This window comes from Polyodon spathula, chromosome 10 (assembly GCF_017654505.1).
Source record: "Polyodon spathula isolate WHYD16114869_AA chromosome 10, ASM1765450v1, whole genome shotgun sequence".
NCBI classification, from domain to species: domain Eukaryota; kingdom Metazoa; phylum Chordata; class Actinopteri; order Acipenseriformes; family Polyodontidae; genus Polyodon; species Polyodon spathula.
Genome location: NC_054543.1, coordinates 30,174,114 through 30,196,523, shown reverse-complemented (window position 1 = coordinate 30,196,523; position 22,410 = coordinate 30,174,114). Strand labels below are relative to the sequence as shown.

Sequence of the window (22,410 nt, the reverse complement as noted above, 5' to 3'; positions counted from 1 at the left end):
TATATATATATATATATATATATATATATATATATATATATATATAGAACTAGCCTGGTTAACAATAAAAAAAAAAAAAAAAAAGATTATGGTCAGTCACTTCCCAAATTTACATTTTATTTAAAGGCAATATTGTAATTAAAATATGAAAACCCTATTGTTGCTGTGTAGTTCTGACTTCCCCATGGAGGATGATTATTATTATTATACTTTAAGGACCCCTCAAGTGAAATGTGGGGTTTTAAAAACAGGCCGTTTAATATGGGAAATAAATACATCAGTTGGTCACAAAAGACTACTGCAATTGTCTTTACAAATTATTCATAGACAATAATCTAATACTACTATTTATGGATAATACCTATATTTGATACAGTAGAAGAGTTAATTTGCCATCAATATGGCTTCAACTAGCAGTACAACATAAAAATGCAGGTGTTAATACTGCTGTGATGATACCTAGCCACTCTCTGTCGCCCCCTGCAGGTGGTCTGATGCTCCCGTGGCGGAGGCGCTGGTGTGTGCTCAAAGACGAGACCTTCATGTGGTTCCGGGCCAAGCAGGAGTCTCTCAAATCGGGCTGGCTGTACAAGAAGGGCGGGGGCTTATCCACACTGTCACGACGCAACTGGAAAATGCGCTGGTTTGTACTGCGGGGAGCCAAGCTCATGTACTTCGAGAACGACAGCGAGGAGAGGCTGAAGGGCACCATTGACATCCGTTCTGCCAAGTAAGGACGCACCGTCCATTAAGTATTGTACAGGGGGAAGAAAAATTCAGTCTACTCCGATCTGTGATGAACTTGAGAAGGGAGGATAAACACCTTGGAAAACTAGAACCAACATAGTAAACAGTGATTTAAAATGATCTATCAGCACTAATACACATGTGTTACAGAACATCATGCAGTGTTTACAAGAAATGCATTGCTTTACATTTATAGTATCCCATCATCCTTCCTGCATTGCTCATTGTCTGTTCTCACCAAAGCCTTTTCAAAGGTGAATGTGTGCAGAATTTAAAACATGTAATTTAAACTATTTAAATATACCGAACAGCAGTAATTGAGAAACAGTATGATTCCCAGCAGATACAAATCGGCCACACTTGTAACTCTTGGATAGATCAGGAATCGCATGGTAACCATTGGTCTTGTAGCAGTTTGTGCTGTAGAGGAAAACAATTAACAAAACGGCTGTTGAGTCGACCGGACCAGGCAGGTTTTTCTTAGTTTTATTTTTTGGTTCCAAAAGACAGGTGAATGCCAATGCTAGGGTTTTAACTAAGCATGGTATTAAGCATGTTCTTGTTTGCAGAGAGATTGTTGACAACCACGAGAAGGAGAATGCCTTGAATGTTGTGACTGAGGAAAGGACTTATCACATTGTCGCTGAATCGCCAGAGGATGCCAGGTATTTGCCCTACTGCTGTTTTTGTCCTGACCTGGTTGCTGTTTCAAAGCATCACAGGGTGGGCAATTGTGTCAACGACAAGTACCCAATGACAACATTAGAGAGTGTCAGCTTGTACCTTTGCTGTAACCACTGAGGTTTAAGCAGGTTTTTTTTATCAATTGGTCATCGGTTTTGAGAAGGCGTTTATCCTGTTGTGTACTCTTAAGGTCTCCACGCACCAGATGCGATGCAATTTTTAAATTGGTGATGAGACAGTTTCGTAGCGACATGACCATACACACCAGAAGTGACAAAGAGGCTGTGCGACAGGTTTGAAAACTGCCAGATCTATAAAACTGTTCAAAATTGCTTCTGACAAAACAATGATCAAGACTGTTACATATTCGTCAACATGATGTGGAAATTGAGAGTCATCTTCTGACAGTATTTCAACATATATGGCAATAAATCATACACACCAGGCTTATCCAGTTCCTTTGAAATGGACTCTCGTATATTATCTTTGAAATCTGGATCTTTAGAATTGTGATGCCCTTTGTAAAAAAAACTCTGGGTATTTTTTCAATGAGAAGTATTATTGTTTCCTCCATCATTTTGGATATTGCTACACTCTGGACTATGTCCATTGAAACTGTTCTCTGATTGCTCAGTGCCCTAGTTGGTGTGATCAAATCGCAAAAATATAAGATTCAGTCCTATTTATTTTACGTCGCTCCAGTGCGGCCCCTGCGTTGACTGTCGCATCGCCTGTGGTGTGAAAGAGACTTAATAAAGTATAGGGTCTGTTCATTTTGATGCATTGCTGCACACTTCCGTTTGCCGCATTGTGTCTGGTGGGTAGCAGCCTTTCCACTGTAATGTAGTAAAACGAGAAAACTTTTAAAGTTAAAAAGGATTAAGGTCTACTGACCTCAAAACAGTCTTGGTGTTAAATCCTGCTTCCAGGAACTGGTGTGTATTTATTTATTTATTTATTTATTTATTTTTAATAGCAGCTGTAACTAATTAAATAAACACGGAGCGGTCACACTCTGCTGCATGGCAGCTTTAACTTCAAGCATCAAATCTGTCACCATGTTGCGAATTAGTAAATTGTAATGGTGTTAGTCATTTCCTGTATATATGATAACTGCATTCCAATAAAGAAGCTGAGAATGCTGTGTTGTGCTCATTATTCAAGAACACAGGTTGACAGTGTTGAGCAGCTGAGAATGCTGTGTTGAAAGCTCTAAAACTGTTCATACTCATTATTGTTAAAATAGCTGGGACAGATGTTAAGGCGTCAAAATCTTTGTCTACTTTTTAATGGGTTTCTAACTTGCAAGATTATTATATTAAAGGAAGTAGTCCAAGTAAAAGTAAGAAATTAAACTTGAAAATCTTGCTTGCTTGACCACAAAGTTAAAAATATCAAGAATATAAGAAACAAACGATTCTTCATAAGAAGCCTGCCCTCAAGGCTTGTCTCCATCACACATCATTCACACCCGCTAAGCCCCTAATAGGACAAAATTGAATTGTTTTTAGTGAACTTTTGAGGATACTGTAGAAATGTCTGTTAATCATTTTCCTTAATTGATAATAAGCTAGTGTACTATCCCCAGTCCCCTGCTGCTTTTGAACACTTTTCTTTCTCTCGCCACTCTGGTTCCAGTGGCTGGTTCAATGTACTCAGCCGGGTCCACAGTGCCACAGTGCAGCAGCTGTGCGAGATGCAGGACGAGCAGGCCAACCCCAAGAATGCCGTGGTCAGTATTACGTTCCAGCTTATACACTTTCATTTCATATTTCCAATGACTACAGATAATATCAGGTAAACCAACTGTTCTGCTGATGCTGCTAGTGGGTTTTTATGGCTGTCTGTTACTGAATTTTGCTACCAAAGACTAATTAGTAACGTGGAGGCAGTCATACGGACATTAAACTTTTGCAGTTAGTTTTGCTTATATCTAGAGAACAGCTTCTCCTTTTCGTCTGGTAGAAGTGTTTAAATGTATCATAACTCGAGGTATATGAAGGCTATTTGGTTGGCAAAATGACTGTCTTTCTATATGTCCCTTAAAAAGGGATCTTGCTGCTTTGTTTAACCTAAAAACAGTAACTAAAACTGAGAATCAGAACCCCTACTGTAAAGTATTCATTATTTCACAGTGTTTTATTGTGAAACAATGAACCTACCAAGGGTGTATGTATAGTGTTGCACGTTTTTGGTTTTTATCTTTTAAAAAAAAAAAAAAAAAAAAAAATTCCAGGGATAGGGATGGAATCGGGTAATCTCTGTGCTGACATAAATAGTGTAAACAGAAGGCATGACAACAGCACAAAACAAGCCAGGTTTATTTGCCTTGAAATAATAAAAAGAAAAGAAAATTGACAGAACTGAGCAGGACAAGCTGTCGGGAGACGGGTCAAAAATCAAACTGGACATTTCCATCAATGCATTCCATATAAGTTACCAACTAAAGCATCACCATTTTCTGTCAAATATTTATGATTAAGATTGTCGGCGTTATGCAGTGTTTTAGCTGATGGACAGTACTGTTGTGCAAAGTCACCAATACATACATACCTCTGCAATAAACGGTGGCTGTCCAGCAAAGCACAGCACTCTGATAATCTCATTAACACAGTCATTCTGCGCTCTCTTTTTATTAAAGCGTGTGTATTGTCAGCGAGAATATGTAGCTCACTGCAGCAGTATTTGCAGCGCTATACATCCTCGCCTCACCTGACCCACTTCTGCTATTTTTGCTTTTTGTATAGTTAGAAACATTTGTTTTCTTTTGAATATTGATGAACTGATTTACAATTTATCCCCATTCCTCATCCATTAAAAATATTATATTTTTCTGCAAGTATTTCAGTTTAGTTTTTGATCAAGCTAGTAGTTACTGTGCCCAGCATTTGCCACAAAAATCACTCTTTGATTGGCCAACATAATCGGGTGATAATGTGTTTGAAGTGACAGACAACCACGTTTTGAACATTATTTGATCCTCTGACATTTAAGTGTCTGCTGTATCCTAGGATACAGTGTAGGGCTTATTACAATGTTGGCGTCAAAATAAAACAGCATTTTAATCAAAATATATTGTATTTCCTAGAAAATAGTACCGGGAAAATATTGCATAGACAAAAATCAGGTATAAATCAGTAAAAATGGATGTCCAGTTAAAAAAAAATCCATTTTTAATTTTTTAGTAAAATTCGGAATAAACACAAACGCGGAACACAGGTATATAATATAATATCTGTTACTGTCTATTTTCCTGTGAGTCATATCCTGCGGGGTACACAATTTTCTCTTTTGGCTTCATTTTCAATCCCTCCCATTTTTTCAGTCTCAATTTGGTGTCAATTACAGCAAATGGGTTTGACATATTTGTAAATGGGTGTATTTTAGACATTTACCCAAAAGGTAATGTTAATAACAATGTATAATTTTACACAGTAAAGCGTAGTTCAATTCTGGATTTGCTCTAATCCTGAAACCATTTTACTACCACTTGTCTACCACTTTGTCTATTACTAATACACAGTGTGCAATTTGTCAAATTTCCAGTGGGGGTGATAAATAGACAAACAACAAAACATAATGCCAAGCCTTGATACATCTGTAGTACACACTTTAAACAGTTAAGAGAATCAAGAACTTATTTATATCAAATCAGCTGCTATAAAAGCTTTAGGAATCGCACATTTACAATCTGCCATCATGCATGATAAATGCAGTTGTTATTTTTGTGGATACAGTATCAAAAGACAATAACAAAACTACCTCCGCTTACAGCTACTGAAACTTGCGTTGTTGCACATAACCTCACTGATAACACCATGTAACAATTTTATTTATTTTTTTGGTTCCTGGGTAGTAAATGTTATTTCCTAATTGCTTATGCCTCAAAAGTATAGAAAATGGCTATTATTCCCCACAAACTTTGCTTTTGTGACCAGGACAGTGATATTTTGAAATTTACCTATTTTCCAGAACATTCCCGATAGATTCAGTGCTGAGTAAACTTGGAGTAACTTCTAGAACTTTCCAGTAATATAAATAGTAGTATAAATACAGGGGCCTTGAGCCCATCAGTTCAGTTTAGTTCCAGCTGCCTAAGTGGATACATATCTGCATTTTTCTGAGATGGCATCAAGAGGCTGCAATGGTGGCATTCCTGATGGGTCTCCAAGGCAGTTTTACCAAGTTTCTCTGCTATCTTTGCCTTTGGGACAGCAGGGACACCAAGGCGCACTACCACAGGCGGGACTGGCCACAGCGGACCGAGTTCTCTGTGGGGAGGAACAACGTCAAGTGGGAGCCACTGGTGGACCCCCGGAAGGTGCTGATGCCACCACTGCACATCAAATTGGGCCTTATGAAACAATTTGTCAGAGCTCTAGATAAGGAGTCGGCAGCCTTCAAGTACCTTCAAGACTTCTTCCCTAAGCTGTCTGAGGCAAAGGGCAAAGCCAGTGTCTTCGTCGGACCACAGATAAAGAAGATCCTGGAGTGCAATGAATTCCCCAAGAAGCTCACTAGTAAGGAGAAAGCGGCTTGGAACAGCTTTGTTGCTGTAGTTCGGGGCTTCCTGGGCAATCACAAGGCCGAAAACTATGTGGAGCTGGTTGAGACTCTGGTGAAGAACTACGGCACAATGGGCTGTAGGATGTCCCTCAAAGTCCATATCCTTGATGCTCATCTTGATAAATTCAAGGAGAACATGGGAGCGTACTCGGAGGAGCAAGGCGAGCGCTTCCGCCAGGATATACTGGACTTTGAACGCCGCTACCAAGGACAGTATAACGAGAACGTGATGGGAGACTACATTTGGGGGCTGATTCGTGAAAGTGATTTACAGTATTATCGTAAATCGCGAAAAACTACTCACTTCTAAATCTTTTGTAGTCATTTTTGTATTACTTTAGTATATATACATGTTAATTTGGATTCATATGTTTTTTTCTGACTTTATGTGAACGAAAAGACACAAATTTGCCCGTTTTCTCATTGGAAATAGGTAAATTTCAAAATATCACTGTCCTGGTCACAAAAGCAAAGTTTGTGGGGAATAATAGCCATTTTCTATACTTTTGAGGCATAAGCAATTAGCAAATAACACTTACTACCCAGGAACAAAAATAGTGTTACATAGTGTAACTAATCTCTTCATTTCTTTTTTCTTTTAATATAGTATGCACTTCCGATGATGATAAAAAATAATGGTTTGCATCTGAATGACGTTCACATTAGTTGATTTTCATTGGTTAATTTCTTTCTACGGTGTGTACAGCATGACAATGAAGGGTGAATGGAATGCGAGCCTGATCCACTTCTTTATTCAGCCGAACTTCATAATATGGCTCCAATGAAATCAGACTCCATTCCTTTATTTTTTTTAAATCATTTATACAGTGTGCTACTGACCTGGGGACCTTAAATGCTTAGACCGAGCTTTTTGAAGTCAGTGTGTGCATAAGTGATGCAGCATACATTTTGCAATTTTAAATATCGGATGTTTTAAAATGTCCCGAAGAAAGCTATTTTGAATTAAAAATCCCCCCCCCCCCCCCCCCCCCCCCCCCCCCCCCCCCCCCATCAAATCGCACCCTGCTAATACAGCCCCAAAAGGTTATTCCATTTAATTGACAATTTGTCCTTTACAAATGTTGGTTTGCCATCTAAACTGTATGAATGTTTATTTTATTTTATTTTATTTAGCTTCAATTAGTAATTAAAGCTGAGTTGTCTTTACTGGAAATGTTCGATACCACTTCATAGATCCAGTATACAATTCTAAATAAAACCCTTCTCCCAGTAAAACACAGTGAATACTATATAATATTAGCATCACCAGTCTGAGGGACTGTAATTCTGGTATAGTTACCAGAACTGTAATGTCCCGTCATTACTATAGCTAGTGTTAAAGTGTAGGTATGCATGTAAAGTATACAGTATTTGTTCTTTATTACAGGGGACTTTGGACGTTGGCCTGATTGACTCGGTATGTGCCTCCGACAATCCTGACAGGTACATCCATGCCTCTGTACATTTTCTACCGCACTGCACTCTAGTGGTCAAACACGGGGATGGTTCAGTGTTGGGCTGCTGTGCATGTGAAGTTTAACTAATGCAAATGGTTAGATAAAGTTAACCCTGAGTAATCATTTTTAATGTTTTTTCACCGTTTCGGGGACAAAAAAACTATACTAACTTAAATAAAATATGTCCTATTTTTAATAAAATATATATTTATAAATATAATTTAATTTACTCGGTTAAAAGTTTGAATGTGATGGTACAACATTTTTTTACCCATTATTTAATACTAGGAGGAGAGTACTTGTAACAATAAAAATGCTTTGACTTCAATGGAAGCGGTGTTTGTGATGTAGCTGAATGAAAACCCTGCAGACCGAACGGTTCACTAATACAGCTTCTGCTGCATTTCTCCTTCTTCAGGCAGAACTCCTTTGTGATCATCACGGCCAATCGTGTGATCCACTGCAACACAGACACAGCGGAGGAGATGCACCACTGGATCAGCCTGCTGCAGAAACCAAAGGGAGACTCCAAGGTCGACGGGCAGGAGTTCCTCGTGAGAGGTGAGTATGGAGGACCTTCAAATTACCCATGATGCTCAGCTATTATTCACTACACTGGGCAGAACCATTTGCTCTGGTTGGCCAGCATGCTAACTAAGTCAGCTAGGCTGTCATAGTGAGGTTCTGTTTTGAAAGTGCTGCTGGAGTCTCCCTGCTAAAACCCTGCCACCCCCTGTATTCCAGGCTGGCTCCACAAGGAGGTGAAGTCTGGAGGTAAGAGCACCTCGCTTAAGCTGAAGAAGCGGTGGTTCGTCCTCACCAGCAACGCGCTGGATTACTACAAGTCCTCCGAGCGCAACGCCTCCAAACTCGGCACGCTTGTCCTCAACAGTCTCTGCTCTGTGGTGCAGCCTGATGAGAAAATCTTCAAAGAAACAGGTACGTCATTCCACTCGTTGATTTCTTGCATATTTATTTTAGTGCTTGTCATTTGATTTGATGGAACTGTAAACTACTCTCTCCGTAGAGAAGGGGAGGCTGTGCATGCTGCCAGGCCAGTGCGCTTCAGCCCTGCCCTAGAGGGGCTGCCCTGTGGGGGTCAGAGGGTGGTTCTTTCAGGGTGCCCACTAGTGCTGATTTTAAGGAATGATTTCTGTATTGTTTCTGCTTAGATCATTATTAGCCAATTGATTTTCAAAATACTGTCAGGATAGCATATTAGCATTTTCTGTTCACTGAAGCCCATAAGTGAAACCTCACAAACTGAAGCAGGTGCAATATGCTTCCCCAATGCACTTCCCCACAAATTAGATTTTTCAGAAGCACTCTTTTTTTTTTGAGAAATGTGAGTTCCTTATGAATTCTGATTTGTAATAATAAAAAGGTTAATGCTCAAACTGGGCTCTGTGCACTCTAAGTACTGTGTTACTTACAAGACTTCATGTTGATAACTGAAGATGACATTTACTTGTATTGAAGATCCCTGTTTACGGAACATGCATTATACAATAATTCTTGTGTAATTGCTCAGGCTACTGGAACATCATAGTCCATGGCCGCAAGCACTCTTACAGGCTGTACACCAAGCTGCTGAATGAGGCGATGAGGTGGGCGACGGCCATACAGGGCGTCATTGACGGCAAGGTGCCCATAGAGACGCCAACACAGCAGCTCATCCGGGACATCAAAGTAAGCGCAGTCAGCTAGGGCTTGAATGAAGCATTGTAGGGTTTTGGTGTTTTGTGGCAGCACAGTGTTGTTCTTTTAGTTTCCATCATAGTGTTTTACAATGCTGTAATGTTCTTTGTGAAGGTCAGAGTGTCACTGGAGGAGATACTCAAGTGGGATGAGATTGTGATGGTCCCATTGAAATATGAGATAAGGCTGTTTTAAAGTAACAATAGATTTACCTGTCATGCACTAATGTTGGCTAGGTCTCAAATATAACCTTTTGAAAGAAACATGTGTTTTTAATTTTTAAATATCTGGTACTACACAAGGTTAAAGAACCCTGTTTGCACACCTTACTTTCTGGTGTTCTTATACTTCCTAGGACATTTTCCCCAGCCTTTCAACATCTTCTTTCCTGTCATATTTTCCTGTCAGCTTCATATGTTCACTGACATGCTTTACAGTGACATATATAACACATTTTTCTATCAAAACAGCACATTTGAGACCACAGTATATGGCAGTATACAAGTCAAGGTTTTTGTTAGGTCTAGTCTATATAGGGAGATATGTAAAAATAGGTGACTGGAAAGGAGTAAGTATAAAGACTGGTTATAAACCATTGAAAATGTTTATTTAAATGTTAAGATTTTTTCTATGTTAAACCTGTTTTTATTTCAGTCCTTTTAAGTGTACCCTTCCACCTCCTGTCTTTGTAACAAGGGATGCTCTTTTAAACCAAAAAGGTATTCTGTAGCCTCATCTAAATAAGGCTACCAAGACTCCATTCTGTGGTGGCCATGAACCTTGCATTTGCCAGTAATTCTGAACATATTTGTTTCCTCAAAATATCTGCTTAAATAAGCTTGAATTGTTATAGAAATACCTGGTAAAAACCTCACAGAGACTCTAATATGGGTATGGCATCATGAACTGAATAATATCTAGCAATGCCTGTATTGAATCCATGTCAAGACAGTCAGTGCCATGTAGTGATTGATACAAGAAGACCCACCAATAATACAAGTTGAAGCAGTCAGTGATGTTTTTTCAAACAAGTCTGTTGTCCACTGAAAATCCATTTAGTACCGTATGAGTATTTTCTTAGGTAAAGTATGTGCTGAAAAGTGTAATGCAATGCAATGCAATATTCATGGCAACCATTCTAGGGACTGTGTGTGTTTTGCAAAAGAAAATACATTCTTTAAGTCTGTTTATTTCAGCTCCCTCAGTGAAAGGTACCATTAAAGGTTAGTTTAACAGACCTTGATTAGCACAAATGTTAGACTATAGTACCTTACCTAAACATTAGGGTCTGTGAAACTAGCTATAATTGTGTTCCTAAATTTTAATTGTACCAAATTTTGTACAGTACCCCCACCTGTGTGAGGCTTTGTTTGTGTGCATGAAGTTTTTTTGTAGTGGATCTGTTAAGAAGCTATTTGACAGGGCTGTTTCTGTGAGTGTCTTTTTGCTGTCTAATTGGCAATATGGAGACCTTTATCAAGATAATACGGTCACACAGGAGCTGTAATATTTGGATGAGTGTGATAGAGATATTAAAATAGCCATAATAACGGTTGAAAATGAAATGTTTTTGTTCGGGTACGTTGGAAACAGCAGCTCATCCGTGCTGGTTCTGTCTTGACAGGAGAACAGTTTGAACTCTGAGGCTGTGGAGCAGACGTACAGGAGGAACCCCATCCTGAGATACACCCAGCACCCGCTGCACTCCCCGCTTCTGCCCCTTCCTTATGGAGACATCAACATGAACCGTAAGAGTTTTGATTTAATGATGCTGTATTGACAGCACTGAAGGCAAAAGGCCTAGCACAAGATGTGGCAATACCAGCTTCCCCACATTGCCTGTAGAGGGAGGTGAGATTAGAAACCTTCACAGAAACGTCTGCTTGAAATAGTTTCTCATACTTTACAGTTGAGTGCATGTTTAATGTTGTGAATGGAATGCCATGTGTTCTAAGGGTTAAGGGACCAGTTCAGTTAAAACCCACTTGAACTATAGTACCCTGTGGTCTAATAAATTGATCTGAACAATGTCAGATTTAAACAATTATATGCTGGATGTATTTAGATATTGTGAAATGTAGATTTAATTTAAATAGGCCTTTTTTGTTCAGAGTTTGACTGACCTGACTTATTTTTGCTCATTCATGTTTGCAAAGCATACCATATTTGCATCCCCCCCTTTTTTTTTTTTAAAGGAAAACAATCGGAGAAACAATTAAAGAGAATCGTATAACTTACACTTGTAATTAATTTTAATTATAGCTCTACTTATAGCAGCATTTTCAGTATCAAATATCAAAACATGTCATAACTGTGAATTTATTAATTGTGAACACAGCATAACATGCCCAATACCGTCCGTTATCTTTATCACAGTTGCTGTTGCTTTATTTGGTCATCAAATAAGCACCGTAAGAAAAGCGTTGCCATAATTAAAAATTAAATCCTGAGGTTAATTGTTTAATTAGACTAATTTTATTTATTATAACCACTGGAAAGCATATATGTAAAACAACTAATCTCTCTGTCCTTTGTCCTTTGTCCTTTGTCCCTTTTCCTATCTGTTTGCCAGTTCAAAGAGAGAAGGGTTATGCCAGTATGCAGGATGAGGCGGTGAAGATGTTCAACTCCCTGCAGGAGATGGAGACTGTGTCGGACCCGGTGCCCATAATCCAGGGCATCCTACAGACCTGCCAGGACCTGCGGACACTCCGAGACGAGGTCTACTGCCAGCTCATCAAGCAGACCAACCACGTGCCCCAGCCCAACAGCCCCGCCAACTGTGCACACTGGCACCTCCTGACCTGCATGAGCTGCACATTCCTGCCCAGCCGAGCCATCCTCCGCTATCTTAAGTTCCACCTGAAGAGGTCAGCACTGCTCCTCACACCTTGCAGGCCAGCTTCTCAATGTGCTTTACTCCAGATTATTGTTGGCACAATTCTTGTTTTTAGTTGTTTTTCTTTTTTTTTTTTTTTTTTTTTTTTTTCCTGAAACTGAAAACGGCGATTTTATAAATGTAAAATGAAAATTGAAAGGTGCATTTGTCTCTCACCAGGATTAGAGATCAGTTCCTGGGGACGGAGATTGAGAAGTACGCCCACTTTATTGGCGAGTCTCTGAAGAAGACCAAGTCGCGGGAGTTTGTCCCATCGCAGGAGGAGATTGCGGCTCTGCTCACCCGGCAGGAGATGACCACCACTGTCTACTGCCATGGAGGAGGCTCCTGCAAGATCTCCATTAACTCCCACACCACTGCCGGAGAGGTAAGCATCGCCCTGAATTGTTACACACACATACTTACACTCACATAGAATGTATGCAATGGAAGCGGAACCATGCAGATTCTAAAGAGTGGCACGTGTGCAGTTTTTAGGATACTTAGTGGTCCAGTGGTTAAAGAAAATGGCTTGATACCAGGAGGTTCCCAGTTCAAATCCCGGCTCAGCCACTGTGTGACCCTGAGCAAGTCAATTAACCTCCTTGTGCTCCGTCCTTCGGATGGGACGTAAAACTGGGGTCCTCTATTGTAAGTGACTCTGCAGCAGCAGTTGTTGATGCATAATTCATCCCCAATCTCTAAGTCGCTTTGGATAAAAGTATCTGCTAAATGATTAGTTGTTGTTGTTATTCTGCATCCATAATTTATACTGACATGCACTAAAATATACTAACATACTTTGATTTCTGATATAAACACAGTAGCACCATTAATCTTGATTTACCAAGACACCCTCATAAAACTGGGAGCAAGGCAGATGACACTCGTATCCCCTGGGGATGTACATATTGAATCTGGTCCTGCTGGCTGTTACCAACCCCTCTCTCCCTCTCCCTCTCCCTCTCTCTCTTCCATTCGAAGGTAGTAGAGAAGCTGATTCGAGGCCTGGCTATGGAGGACAGCCGCAACATGTTTGCCCTCTTCGAGCACAACCAGGCAATAGACAGAGCTGTGGAGAGCAGAGTCATAGTGTCCGACGTGCTGGCCAAATTTGAGAGGTGGGGTTGCTTCTGTGTTTTCTTTATTGCAAATTTTTTTTCAGGCAAACCCTCTTTTTAAGATACAAAAATCTCAAATGTTCCTTTTGCTGATGAAATATGATTTTTTTTTTCCCCAACATTGTCATATACTCGTCATTCACAAAAAAGTGCCAGTGTTGCAGATGAATAAACATCACAGTAGAAAACATCAAAGTAAAAAGTATATAAAAATCCCCTGCCATTCATGCCCCCATTCCTAACACCTACATCAACCCACTTTTGGGCTTGTCGAACAGATAATTTTGCATGTATGTAACATTTTAAAGCATCATCTTTTTAAATAATTGTGAAGCAAATCATGTATAAAACCACTTTGGATTTTAATGGAACACCACATGCATTAAGATTTCTTTGTCAAATGAAATAGAAACTTGTACATAAGCCTCTGCCCATCAGTAAGTGAAGGACCAACTTTACTGATCAGCAGTGACACTATTCTATTGCAGGTTGGCAGGTACTGTGGAAGAGGAGGAAGAAGGCCAGTGGCGGCTCTACTTCAAACTCTACTGTTTCCTGGATGTGGAGAGCGTGCCCCAGGAGGGGGTGGAGTTTGCCTTCATGTTTGAGCAGGTGAGCCTCTTCAGTAAACCCACAACCACAGTCCTGCCCATATTCTGCAAATGTGAACAATTCAGAATCCATAAATTGGTCAATTTATGCAAGAATGCCTGCTATAGAATATTCAACCGAGGCTTGTGAAAGCTATGTTTACATGACCGAGAACTCCTATTGTGTTACAGTGCTTTTTCTATTGTATTCCACCTACAATTGCAGTGTTCCCCATGAGTTGTTTGGAATACAGTCCAATGTTACAGGATTTTAAAATAAGCCCTATAGTTGTGTGAAATTGACTGGGTTTCTATAGGGAAAAGAACAAAGTAGTATCTATTAATTGAGTCATAGCCTTGATACAGAAAAAGGAGTTAAGTACCTCAGCAAGACTAACACTCTCTATCTATCTATCTATCTATCTATCTATCTATCTATCTATCTATCTATCTATCTATCTATCCTCTTGCGTCTTTTCCTCACAGGCCCACGAAACCCTGATCAGTGGGCACTTGCCTGCCCCAGAGGAAACTCTTCAGCACCTGGCTGCCCTACGTCTGCAGTACCTGCATGGGGACATAGGCCGGGCAGGCTGGAGTCTGGACAGCGTCTACCCAGTGGGGCGTCTGCGCAGCCGCATCCTACAGTCCACCAAGAGTGGCGCCGGCAGCAGCAGCATGGGCCACACCCTGGAGCGACGGCGCACCAGCTTCCTGGAGGGAACCCTGCGGCGCAGCTTCAAGACTGGCACCATGAAGAAGCAACGCATGGAGGAAGAGCAGATGCTGGAGATGTGGGTGAAGGAGGAGCTGTCAGCTGCCCGCACCAGCGTGCTGGAGAAGTGGACACGGCTGCAGGGCCTGCCCCAGCACCAGGCTATGGTCAAGTACATGTCTATTATCAAGGAGTGGCCAGGGTACGGCTCCACGCTCTTTGACGTTGAGGTAAGGACCGCTTTTGTCTAGGACATAGAGGTCAAGTTTACTTAATTGTCTGCAGCAGTCCTCCCTGATACAGGCCAATGGGTGCCTACCTTTTATTAGGTAAAAGCACACTTATGCTCCTGCTCCGGTAAACTACTGTTATGTCTAATCTGATTTCAGAAGGTCGATTCAGTGATTTTTGTAAGTGGAAAAGAATGACCCTGTGGCCCAGACAAGGCTCACAAATGATGGTTTATTATACATTTAATGAAAATGAGATTATACAGGGTGCAGCCCTACCTTACAGTATGCTATAAAAAAATCAAATAATGCTGTAGTGTAATGAGGCTGATTGTCTGATGTTTCCTTGCAGTGTAAGGAAGGCGGGTTCCCCCATGATCTGTGGCTGGGAGTGAGTGCGGACAACATATCTGTGTACAAGCGGGGAGAACCCAAGCCCCTGGAAACCTTCCCCTACGAGCACGTCGTCTTCTTCGGAGCGCCCCTGGCTAGCACTTACAAAATCACTGTGGATGAACGGGAGATGTACTTTGAAACACCACAGGTAAGCGCTTACCGATAAGCAAGAACGATCAAGAATAGACTCCCTTTGAAGGGAGCATGCTAAATGTGTGACCTTGACTATATGGCTGCCACATTGAGGTCATGTGAGGTCTGCTGTATAGAGACATAACTTTCACATCTGATCTAATACGACACTCACATTAAATTATACCCCCTGGGATTTTTGTTTTAGTTCACAAAAACACCCATTTCTAGTTTAGGTATGTTTTTGGTTTCTTTCTCAAAGACTGGGCAACATCAAATCGTATTATATTTTGTATTTGCTCCTATTAGGACTGAAGTCATTGTATGTTGTATCTTGCTCTTAATTGTACTGTAATTCTTTATGTATTTTTTGTATACAATTGTAAGTCACCCTAGGTAAGGGGGTCTACTATTGTAATAATAATAATATATCTATAAGTGTTTCCCCAGTCTTAAGTTAGCAGTATGCTTTTGTAAAAGGGAAAGGAAACCTGATAAAGTTAAAAACTAATGAATAGGAGCTTATAAATTGACAAATGCTTTGTGAACATGGCCTTGTGTGGTCTATTCAATTGATCTAAACACAGGCAGATTCAAGTAATGTGGCAGAACATCAAGAAACTCAAGGAAAGTCAAGTTATTGTTGTTCTTTCAGGTTGGGGAGATCACCAAGATCATGAAAGCCTACATCAACATGATCGTGAAGAAGCGCTGCAGCGTGAAATCTATCTCTGGACGGGGCAGCACCTGGATCAGGTGATCGGTGCAGTCCAATCACAGCAGGGCTCCATCCACACAACAGGAAGTGATGCGTTTGGTAACAGGAAGTCCATGACCACACCAATAGAAAACTTAGAATTGCTGATTTAGTAGATTTAAAAATGAAGTCTTGCAGGACAGGAGGACTTGAAAATGACTGCACTAATCACGTATGCAGAAGACTAACAAACTTCTTATCTCCTGTAAATATTTTTTTTACTGTTAACACGAAGACTTAATGTCACTGAATGGAGAGAGGACCCTGCTGTGTAGTTTAAAAGCACAGTGACTTTGTTCGCTGGTTCTCTTTGTGTTTACCGCTACACCTCAGAGTCAAAAAAACAAATGTTGCTTTCTTGCATTCTTTCTTTCTTGTGGTCTACTAGCATAAATCTATATCATGTATTGATGTTTATTAAACCAGGGATGGAAATGCCACTGGAAGTGCCCCATACACCAGAACTGTGCCAAGTTTTAATTGAGGCTGATTTTTAGGATCCAGGCTTGTTCTGGACTGGGTTGAGATTCAATCCCTTTTTCCCCAAAATCATCCATACCCAGGTACTACTGCAACAGGGTTGTGGCCCAGTGTGAGAAAGCTCACATTGACACTTAATAAATACGGTTCTGCAAGTAGCCAGCGATGTCTTCCAAACACAAATTTACTGTCATGTTTACAAAAGTAATGACTCTCTTTCTTAAAACAAATAATTAGGTAATTAGCTTAGGATTCACGGCTTTGAGTCGCAGCCCACAGAAATATCACTCCCACTTGCTCCCACTAGAGGTCACCTACCCTTTCTTTTCCTTTAGTTTGGTTAAATACCTTGTAACTGTATAAACCATAACCAACCAAATGCACAACCAATACTGAACCATTTCTCAATCTCACTTTAACTTATATGAATCTTTTCCTTATCAAGCAAATGGCTAGCTTGATTTTTAAAACTGTAGGAATCCACTTTGTTTCAGAATCATCTGTAAAAACCTAACGCAGGTCCCACCAAAACCAGCACTTGCTTCTAAAGCTTTTAGTTTGCTGTTCTGTGTGCAACTGATACCCCTAGTTTCCATGTTTGGTATGGGGCCTAACACTTCAGATAGGATTTGAAACAGGGCAGAACTATTTCCATCCCTAGGTTTGTATGCCTTAATGAGACTTGCTGCTCCAATTCCCCAAAAAATGCCTTCCAAATTGAGCTGTAGGACTTACTGCTGATAGATGTGGGGGAAATCTTGTTTGTTTGGGCAGTAGCAATACCTTCCCACTTGAATAAACTCCCTCACAGACTTGCACAACGTTAGCCAATATTATTTTACCTTCACCGGCCATTGCTAATTACTGGTGACTAGTTTCCCACTTTCCTCAGTTTCTAGCTGGGGGAGGAGAGTAGCAATAGTTGCCTGAAGCTCACTGATTTTACTATATTTTACCAAAAAGTTTTACTCCACTGCTTTTAAAGGTGGGCGGGGGGGATATGAAGGCTCCTTCCAAGGTGGAATAAAGAAAATGTTTTCAGTTTATGAAGACAGGTACTTCTGGTTTGGGAATGATGGTATTGTGTACTTCGAAGGGGAGGGAGGGGATATTTATTAATCTGTTTACGCTACTACTGTTGAAAAATAAAAGGATGATGGGGTGACCCGAGAACTGCATATGTTAAGTGGGCTAACGGGAGACTCCTCACACACATGTTGTCATGACGACATACTGTACACTCTACCCAAGCCCTTCCACCTTTTACTTCTGTTATGCAGTGGCCTCTGGGATAGCTGCTGGCAGCCACATCAGAGTAAGAGTGTACTGTTTATTATAAAATTGTGCTTATTGTTTTTTTTTTTTTTTTTTTTTGGTTTATTTTTTTGTAACTGGCTTTACAAGTGCTTTAATAAATTATTGGATTATGTCTTGTCCTTTTTTAAAGTCTCTTGCTTGATGTTTTCTCTCCTAAAATTAGAACGCATTCCAATTAAAATTGTTTCTGATTTAAATGTTTTAAAGCACAAGAACTATGTGGGGGAAAATGGGAACTCCGTCTTTCAGTCTCTCTTTCAAGCAACAGTAGCCATAGCCAATAGACAAGAATCAGTTTGTTTGCTTTTCATGAATCCAGAATAGCTACTGCCTAACAATGTTTGGATTCTTGTAATGCCATTGTATTCTACATTTTATTCAGTGTTGCAGTTAATATATTGATAACACTATGTAACACAATTTTTGTTCCTGGGTAGTAAGTGTTATTTCCTAATTGCTTATGCCTCAAAAGTACAGAAAATGGCTATTATTCCCCACAAACTTTGCTTTTGTGACCAGGACAGTGATATTTCAAAATATCACTATTTCCAATGGGAAAACGGGCAAATGTGTGTCTTTCCGTTCACATAAAGTCAGAAGAAAACAACATATGAATCCAAATTAACATGTATTTATACTAAAGTAATACAAAAATGACTACAAAAGATTTAGAAGTGAGTAGTTTTTCGAGATTTACGATTATACTGTAAATACAGGAACAAAAAAAAAAAAAAAAAAAAAAAAAAAAAAAAAAAAAAAAAAAAAAAAAATTGTTACACGGTGTAATTTGTCCTAAAGGGCATAAAAAAAAAAAAAAAAAAAAAAACAAAAAAAAAAAAACTAGGGGTATACAGTATTTGTCAGGATGTCATTCCTGCTTTTCACTTTAAAGACAATTACGTCACATGTTTGACACAATCTAGACCAGAGCAGACCCAATGTGTCCTTTTTCTTAGAGTCAGATGGCCATCTAAAAAAAGTAACCACCACTGAAATCCATTAACTGTTGCATAAAAAATTGCTTTGATGGACATTCTGTTCTTCTGGTAATGGAATGATACGCTGAATCATGATGTAACAGTTGCAAAAATCTATAAAGTATCTTTCAAGTATAAAAGAGTTACTGTAATAAACAGAATCAACTATTCAAATCCTCCACTATTGTCCTGATTAATTTTTCGGATTTACAATTGGGGTCCTATTGTAAGTGACTCTGCAGCAGCATTTGTGATGGATAGTTTACCCACATGTCTCTGTAAGCCGCTTTGGATAAAAGCATCTGCTAGATAACAATAAATACTATTTTCACATGATTTTATGTGGCTTTCCCATTATTCAAACAGATTGTGAATCAAAACTATGATCTTTCACTCTACCTCATAATAAATAAATACAAATGGTTTTTTAAGTAGTGTGGTTCTTTTTTGACCAGATATTTCAGACTAGTATAGCATGTAGCACATATTTTCAATGTAAAATTCACTGGATTCATTGACCTGATTTTTAGTACTATGGGGTTTAGCAATGTGAGTCCAAATTCTTTGAAACTGTTCAAAAAACAGTTTGTGCCAAAGGTTTCAATTGATGGACGGACCGCATCAAAGGTGCACCTTGTGGGTTTAAAAATAAATCTGACATATTAAAGAAGGTTGACTCACAAGCCCATATTGAAAATATTAGCAATGTTTCTTGTAAAAATGTTACTGCTATACAAAAGCACCAAATGTTATGTCAACTGAACAGAGGTTCAAAAAATATGTATTTTGGGTATTTTGTCAGCTGTGTGGCAACCACACCATCCTGTTGTATCCTGCTGCTACATTACCTGGAAAGTTGTATTGCTGTAGAGCAGGGAGTCTGAACTGCCCAAGAGACCTTTTGAAATGCGCTGTGTAATGTTTACTATTGGGGAAAATGGGACTTGGACTGTTTGATAAATACGATGCTCAAAATAATATGTTGACACTGATTCTGATTCTAACTCCTTGGAATTTTTGAGGCTACTGGATTCTTTAGACTATATCCTGCATGTCAAGGTATCTACAAAGACTGTGGACCTTACATTTAAATCCTGGGTAATTAATTCTTCAACTGCTATTAATCTTTCTAATGTATTGAGCTTATTGCCACTCTTGAGTCCTTATCCATAGATGAACTGGTTAATACCTACACCACCACCTTGACTGGTATCTTAGATACTGTAGCGCCTATCAAAACAACTTTTAAAAAAAGCTCACCGTGGCATAATGATACAACTCGTAAGATGAAATATGAGGGTCGGAAACTAGACCAGGAGATTACATTTAATTTAACACATTACATCGCATGGAAGAGCCACAAGGTTAAATATAGAAAGGCTCTGACGTGAGCTAGATCATCATATTATTCTAATTTAATTTAAACAAATAAAAAAATCCTAGATTTATTTTTGCTTCCCTAATAAATGAATTAATCCTTACCCTAATAGTTCTACTCTTGACATCAGCTCCTCTCACAGCTGCAATGACTTCTTACATTTCTTTAAAAATAAAATGCTAGATATAAGAAATGAGATTCCACAGACAACTTCTATTAAGGAGGACTCCAGCACAATTTTACCAACTACACCTATTAAGGCTACTATAGGGGCTTTTTCTTTGATTACCTTACAGAAACGGGCAGAGCTAGTTTAACTTCATCCTATTCTACAAAACTATTAAAAGATCTTGGTGTTATTAATATCCACATTTTAACAATTATAAATGGTTCACTTTCCTCTGGTATAGCTACCTTGGCACTTAAGGTAGCTGTGGTAAAGCCTGTGCTTAAGAAATACAATTTGAACCCTAAAGTCCTCAATAACTATAGGCCAATCTCCAACCTACCATGCATAGATAAGGTTCTAGAGATTCAATTACAAATATTTCTAACTCTTAATGGTACATTCGAGAAGTTTCAGTCTGGTTTTTGTGTCGATAAGCTCTGACTCGGGCTTTCCATCAGTTTAATTCTTCTAGATCCAAATGCTGCCTTTGATACTGTAGATAAGGGGTGTCAAACTCCAGTCCGTGAGGGTCACAGAGTCTTCTGGCTTTCATTCCAACTTAAGCTCTCAATTAACTTAATTGATTTAATTATTTGTTCAATTGGAAATATTTAATATTTTTCATGGTCTTTTACAGTTGATGTTTTACAAAATGCACTTTTATCAAGATACACTACACTGAAACATTTTGAAGCCCGGAGAGAAGTGTTAAATTTGTCCAATTTATCATATAATTGACTAATTAAGTAATTGAGAGCTCGGGTGGAACGAAAGCCAGAAGACATTGCGGCCCTCGGAACCGAGTTTGACACCCCTGCTAGACCATTCCATCCTACTGAATCGTCTCGAGTGCACAGTCAGACTGTATGGCCTGGTTCAAATCTTATCTTTCTGATAGGTTTCAGTTCATCTCTATTGGAGAGATAAAATCGGCATTATCGGAAGTTGTCTGTGGTGTTCCACAGGGCTCCATTCTAGGTCCCTTGCTGTTTTCATTATGTATGCTACTGTTAAGTGACATTATCTGCAGACACGGATTTAACTTCCATTTCTATGCTGATGATACCCAGCTATAGTTATCCCTAAAGTCAGGAACAACTACTTGTCTTAAAAACATCAAGCATTGGATGTCACAGAATTTTGTAATGTTGAATTCAGATAAAGCAGAAGTTATGCTAGCTTGACCCTTGCAGTCTCTCGTCAAAACTTAAAGTAGAAATTAAGAGTTTGTGGGTAATCTTTGATCATGATCTCTCATTTGAGACTCAATTAGGGAAGTTACTAAAGTATCTTTTTACCATTTGAGAAATTTAGCCAAAATTAGACCAATTATTTCTGTATCTGATGCCGAGAGACGAATGCATGTCTTTGTTCCATCTAGAATTGATTATTGTAATCGACTTTTTTCTGGAGTCCCAAAATGTGTGGTATCCTGCTTGCAACTTGTTCAGAATACTGCCGCTAGAATTTTGACTAAAACCAGATAAAGTGAACATATTACCCCTGTTTTGGCCTCTTTATACTGGCTCCCTGTGTAGTATAGATTTAATTTTAAGATTTTGCTGTTAACTCACAAGGCCCTGAATGGATTAGCACCTCGTTATTTGCAGAAGTTACTGAGCTCATATCGTCCAAACTGCACTCTGAGATTACAGGATGCAGAGCTGCTGGTTATTCCTAGGGTCAACAAAAGCAACACGGGAGGTAAGACTTTTTCTTATAAAGCTCCTAAATTTTGGAATGCTCTGCCTTTGTCAGGGAAGCTGGGACCATTACAGTTTTCAAGTCAGGCTAAAAACACACTTTTATAAAATGTCTTTCTTATCGTTTGCATTATGTGTATACTGTTATTTAAGTGGTCTTATGTGGCAGTTGTATGTACGACATGCTATACAAATGTGTTGTGGTTTGTTATTTTTTCTGCTATGTACTGTAAGGTGCTTTGCGATACTTTCGTATAAAAGGCGCTATATAAATGCAATAAATAATTAAATGTTTGCAGCAGAGGGAAAAAAAAAAAAAAAAAAAAAAAAAGCCTTTAAGATAAATCGACAGCAAACTAACATAGATGACCCATCATGTGACAGCTGCGGCAAGTGCACAGGCAATTTGTTTCAG

At 39.3% G+C, this 22,410-nt stretch overlaps 1 protein-coding gene across 1 annotated transcript in view; it reads left to right on the top strand.

The window, feature by feature from the left end:
- Positions 1-17,875, top strand: part of LOC121322076 (unconventional myosin-X-like) — a 117,030-nt gene extending 99,155 nt beyond the window's left edge. Inside the window, exons 27-41 of the mRNA XM_041261579.1 lie at positions 487-730; positions 1,317-1,412; positions 3,070-3,163; positions 7,385-7,440; positions 7,873-8,015; positions 8,199-8,393; positions 8,986-9,143; positions 10,777-10,900; positions 11,725-12,022; positions 12,211-12,418; positions 13,015-13,151; positions 13,640-13,763; positions 14,228-14,686; positions 15,039-15,230; positions 15,870-17,875. Of these exons, the coding sequence (XP_041117513.1) occupies positions 487-730; positions 1,317-1,412; positions 3,070-3,163; positions 7,385-7,440; positions 7,873-8,015; positions 8,199-8,393; positions 8,986-9,143; positions 10,777-10,900; positions 11,725-12,022; positions 12,211-12,418; positions 13,015-13,151; positions 13,640-13,763; positions 14,228-14,686; positions 15,039-15,230; positions 15,870-15,974 (2,633 nt within the window). The 3' untranslated portion in view covers positions 15,975-17,875. The remainder of the gene's footprint in view (positions 1-486; positions 731-1,316; positions 1,413-3,069; positions 3,164-7,384; positions 7,441-7,872; positions 8,016-8,198; positions 8,394-8,985; positions 9,144-10,776; positions 10,901-11,724; positions 12,023-12,210; positions 12,419-13,014; positions 13,152-13,639; positions 13,764-14,227; positions 14,687-15,038; positions 15,231-15,869) is intronic.
- Positions 17,876-22,410: the final 4,535 nt, after the last annotated feature.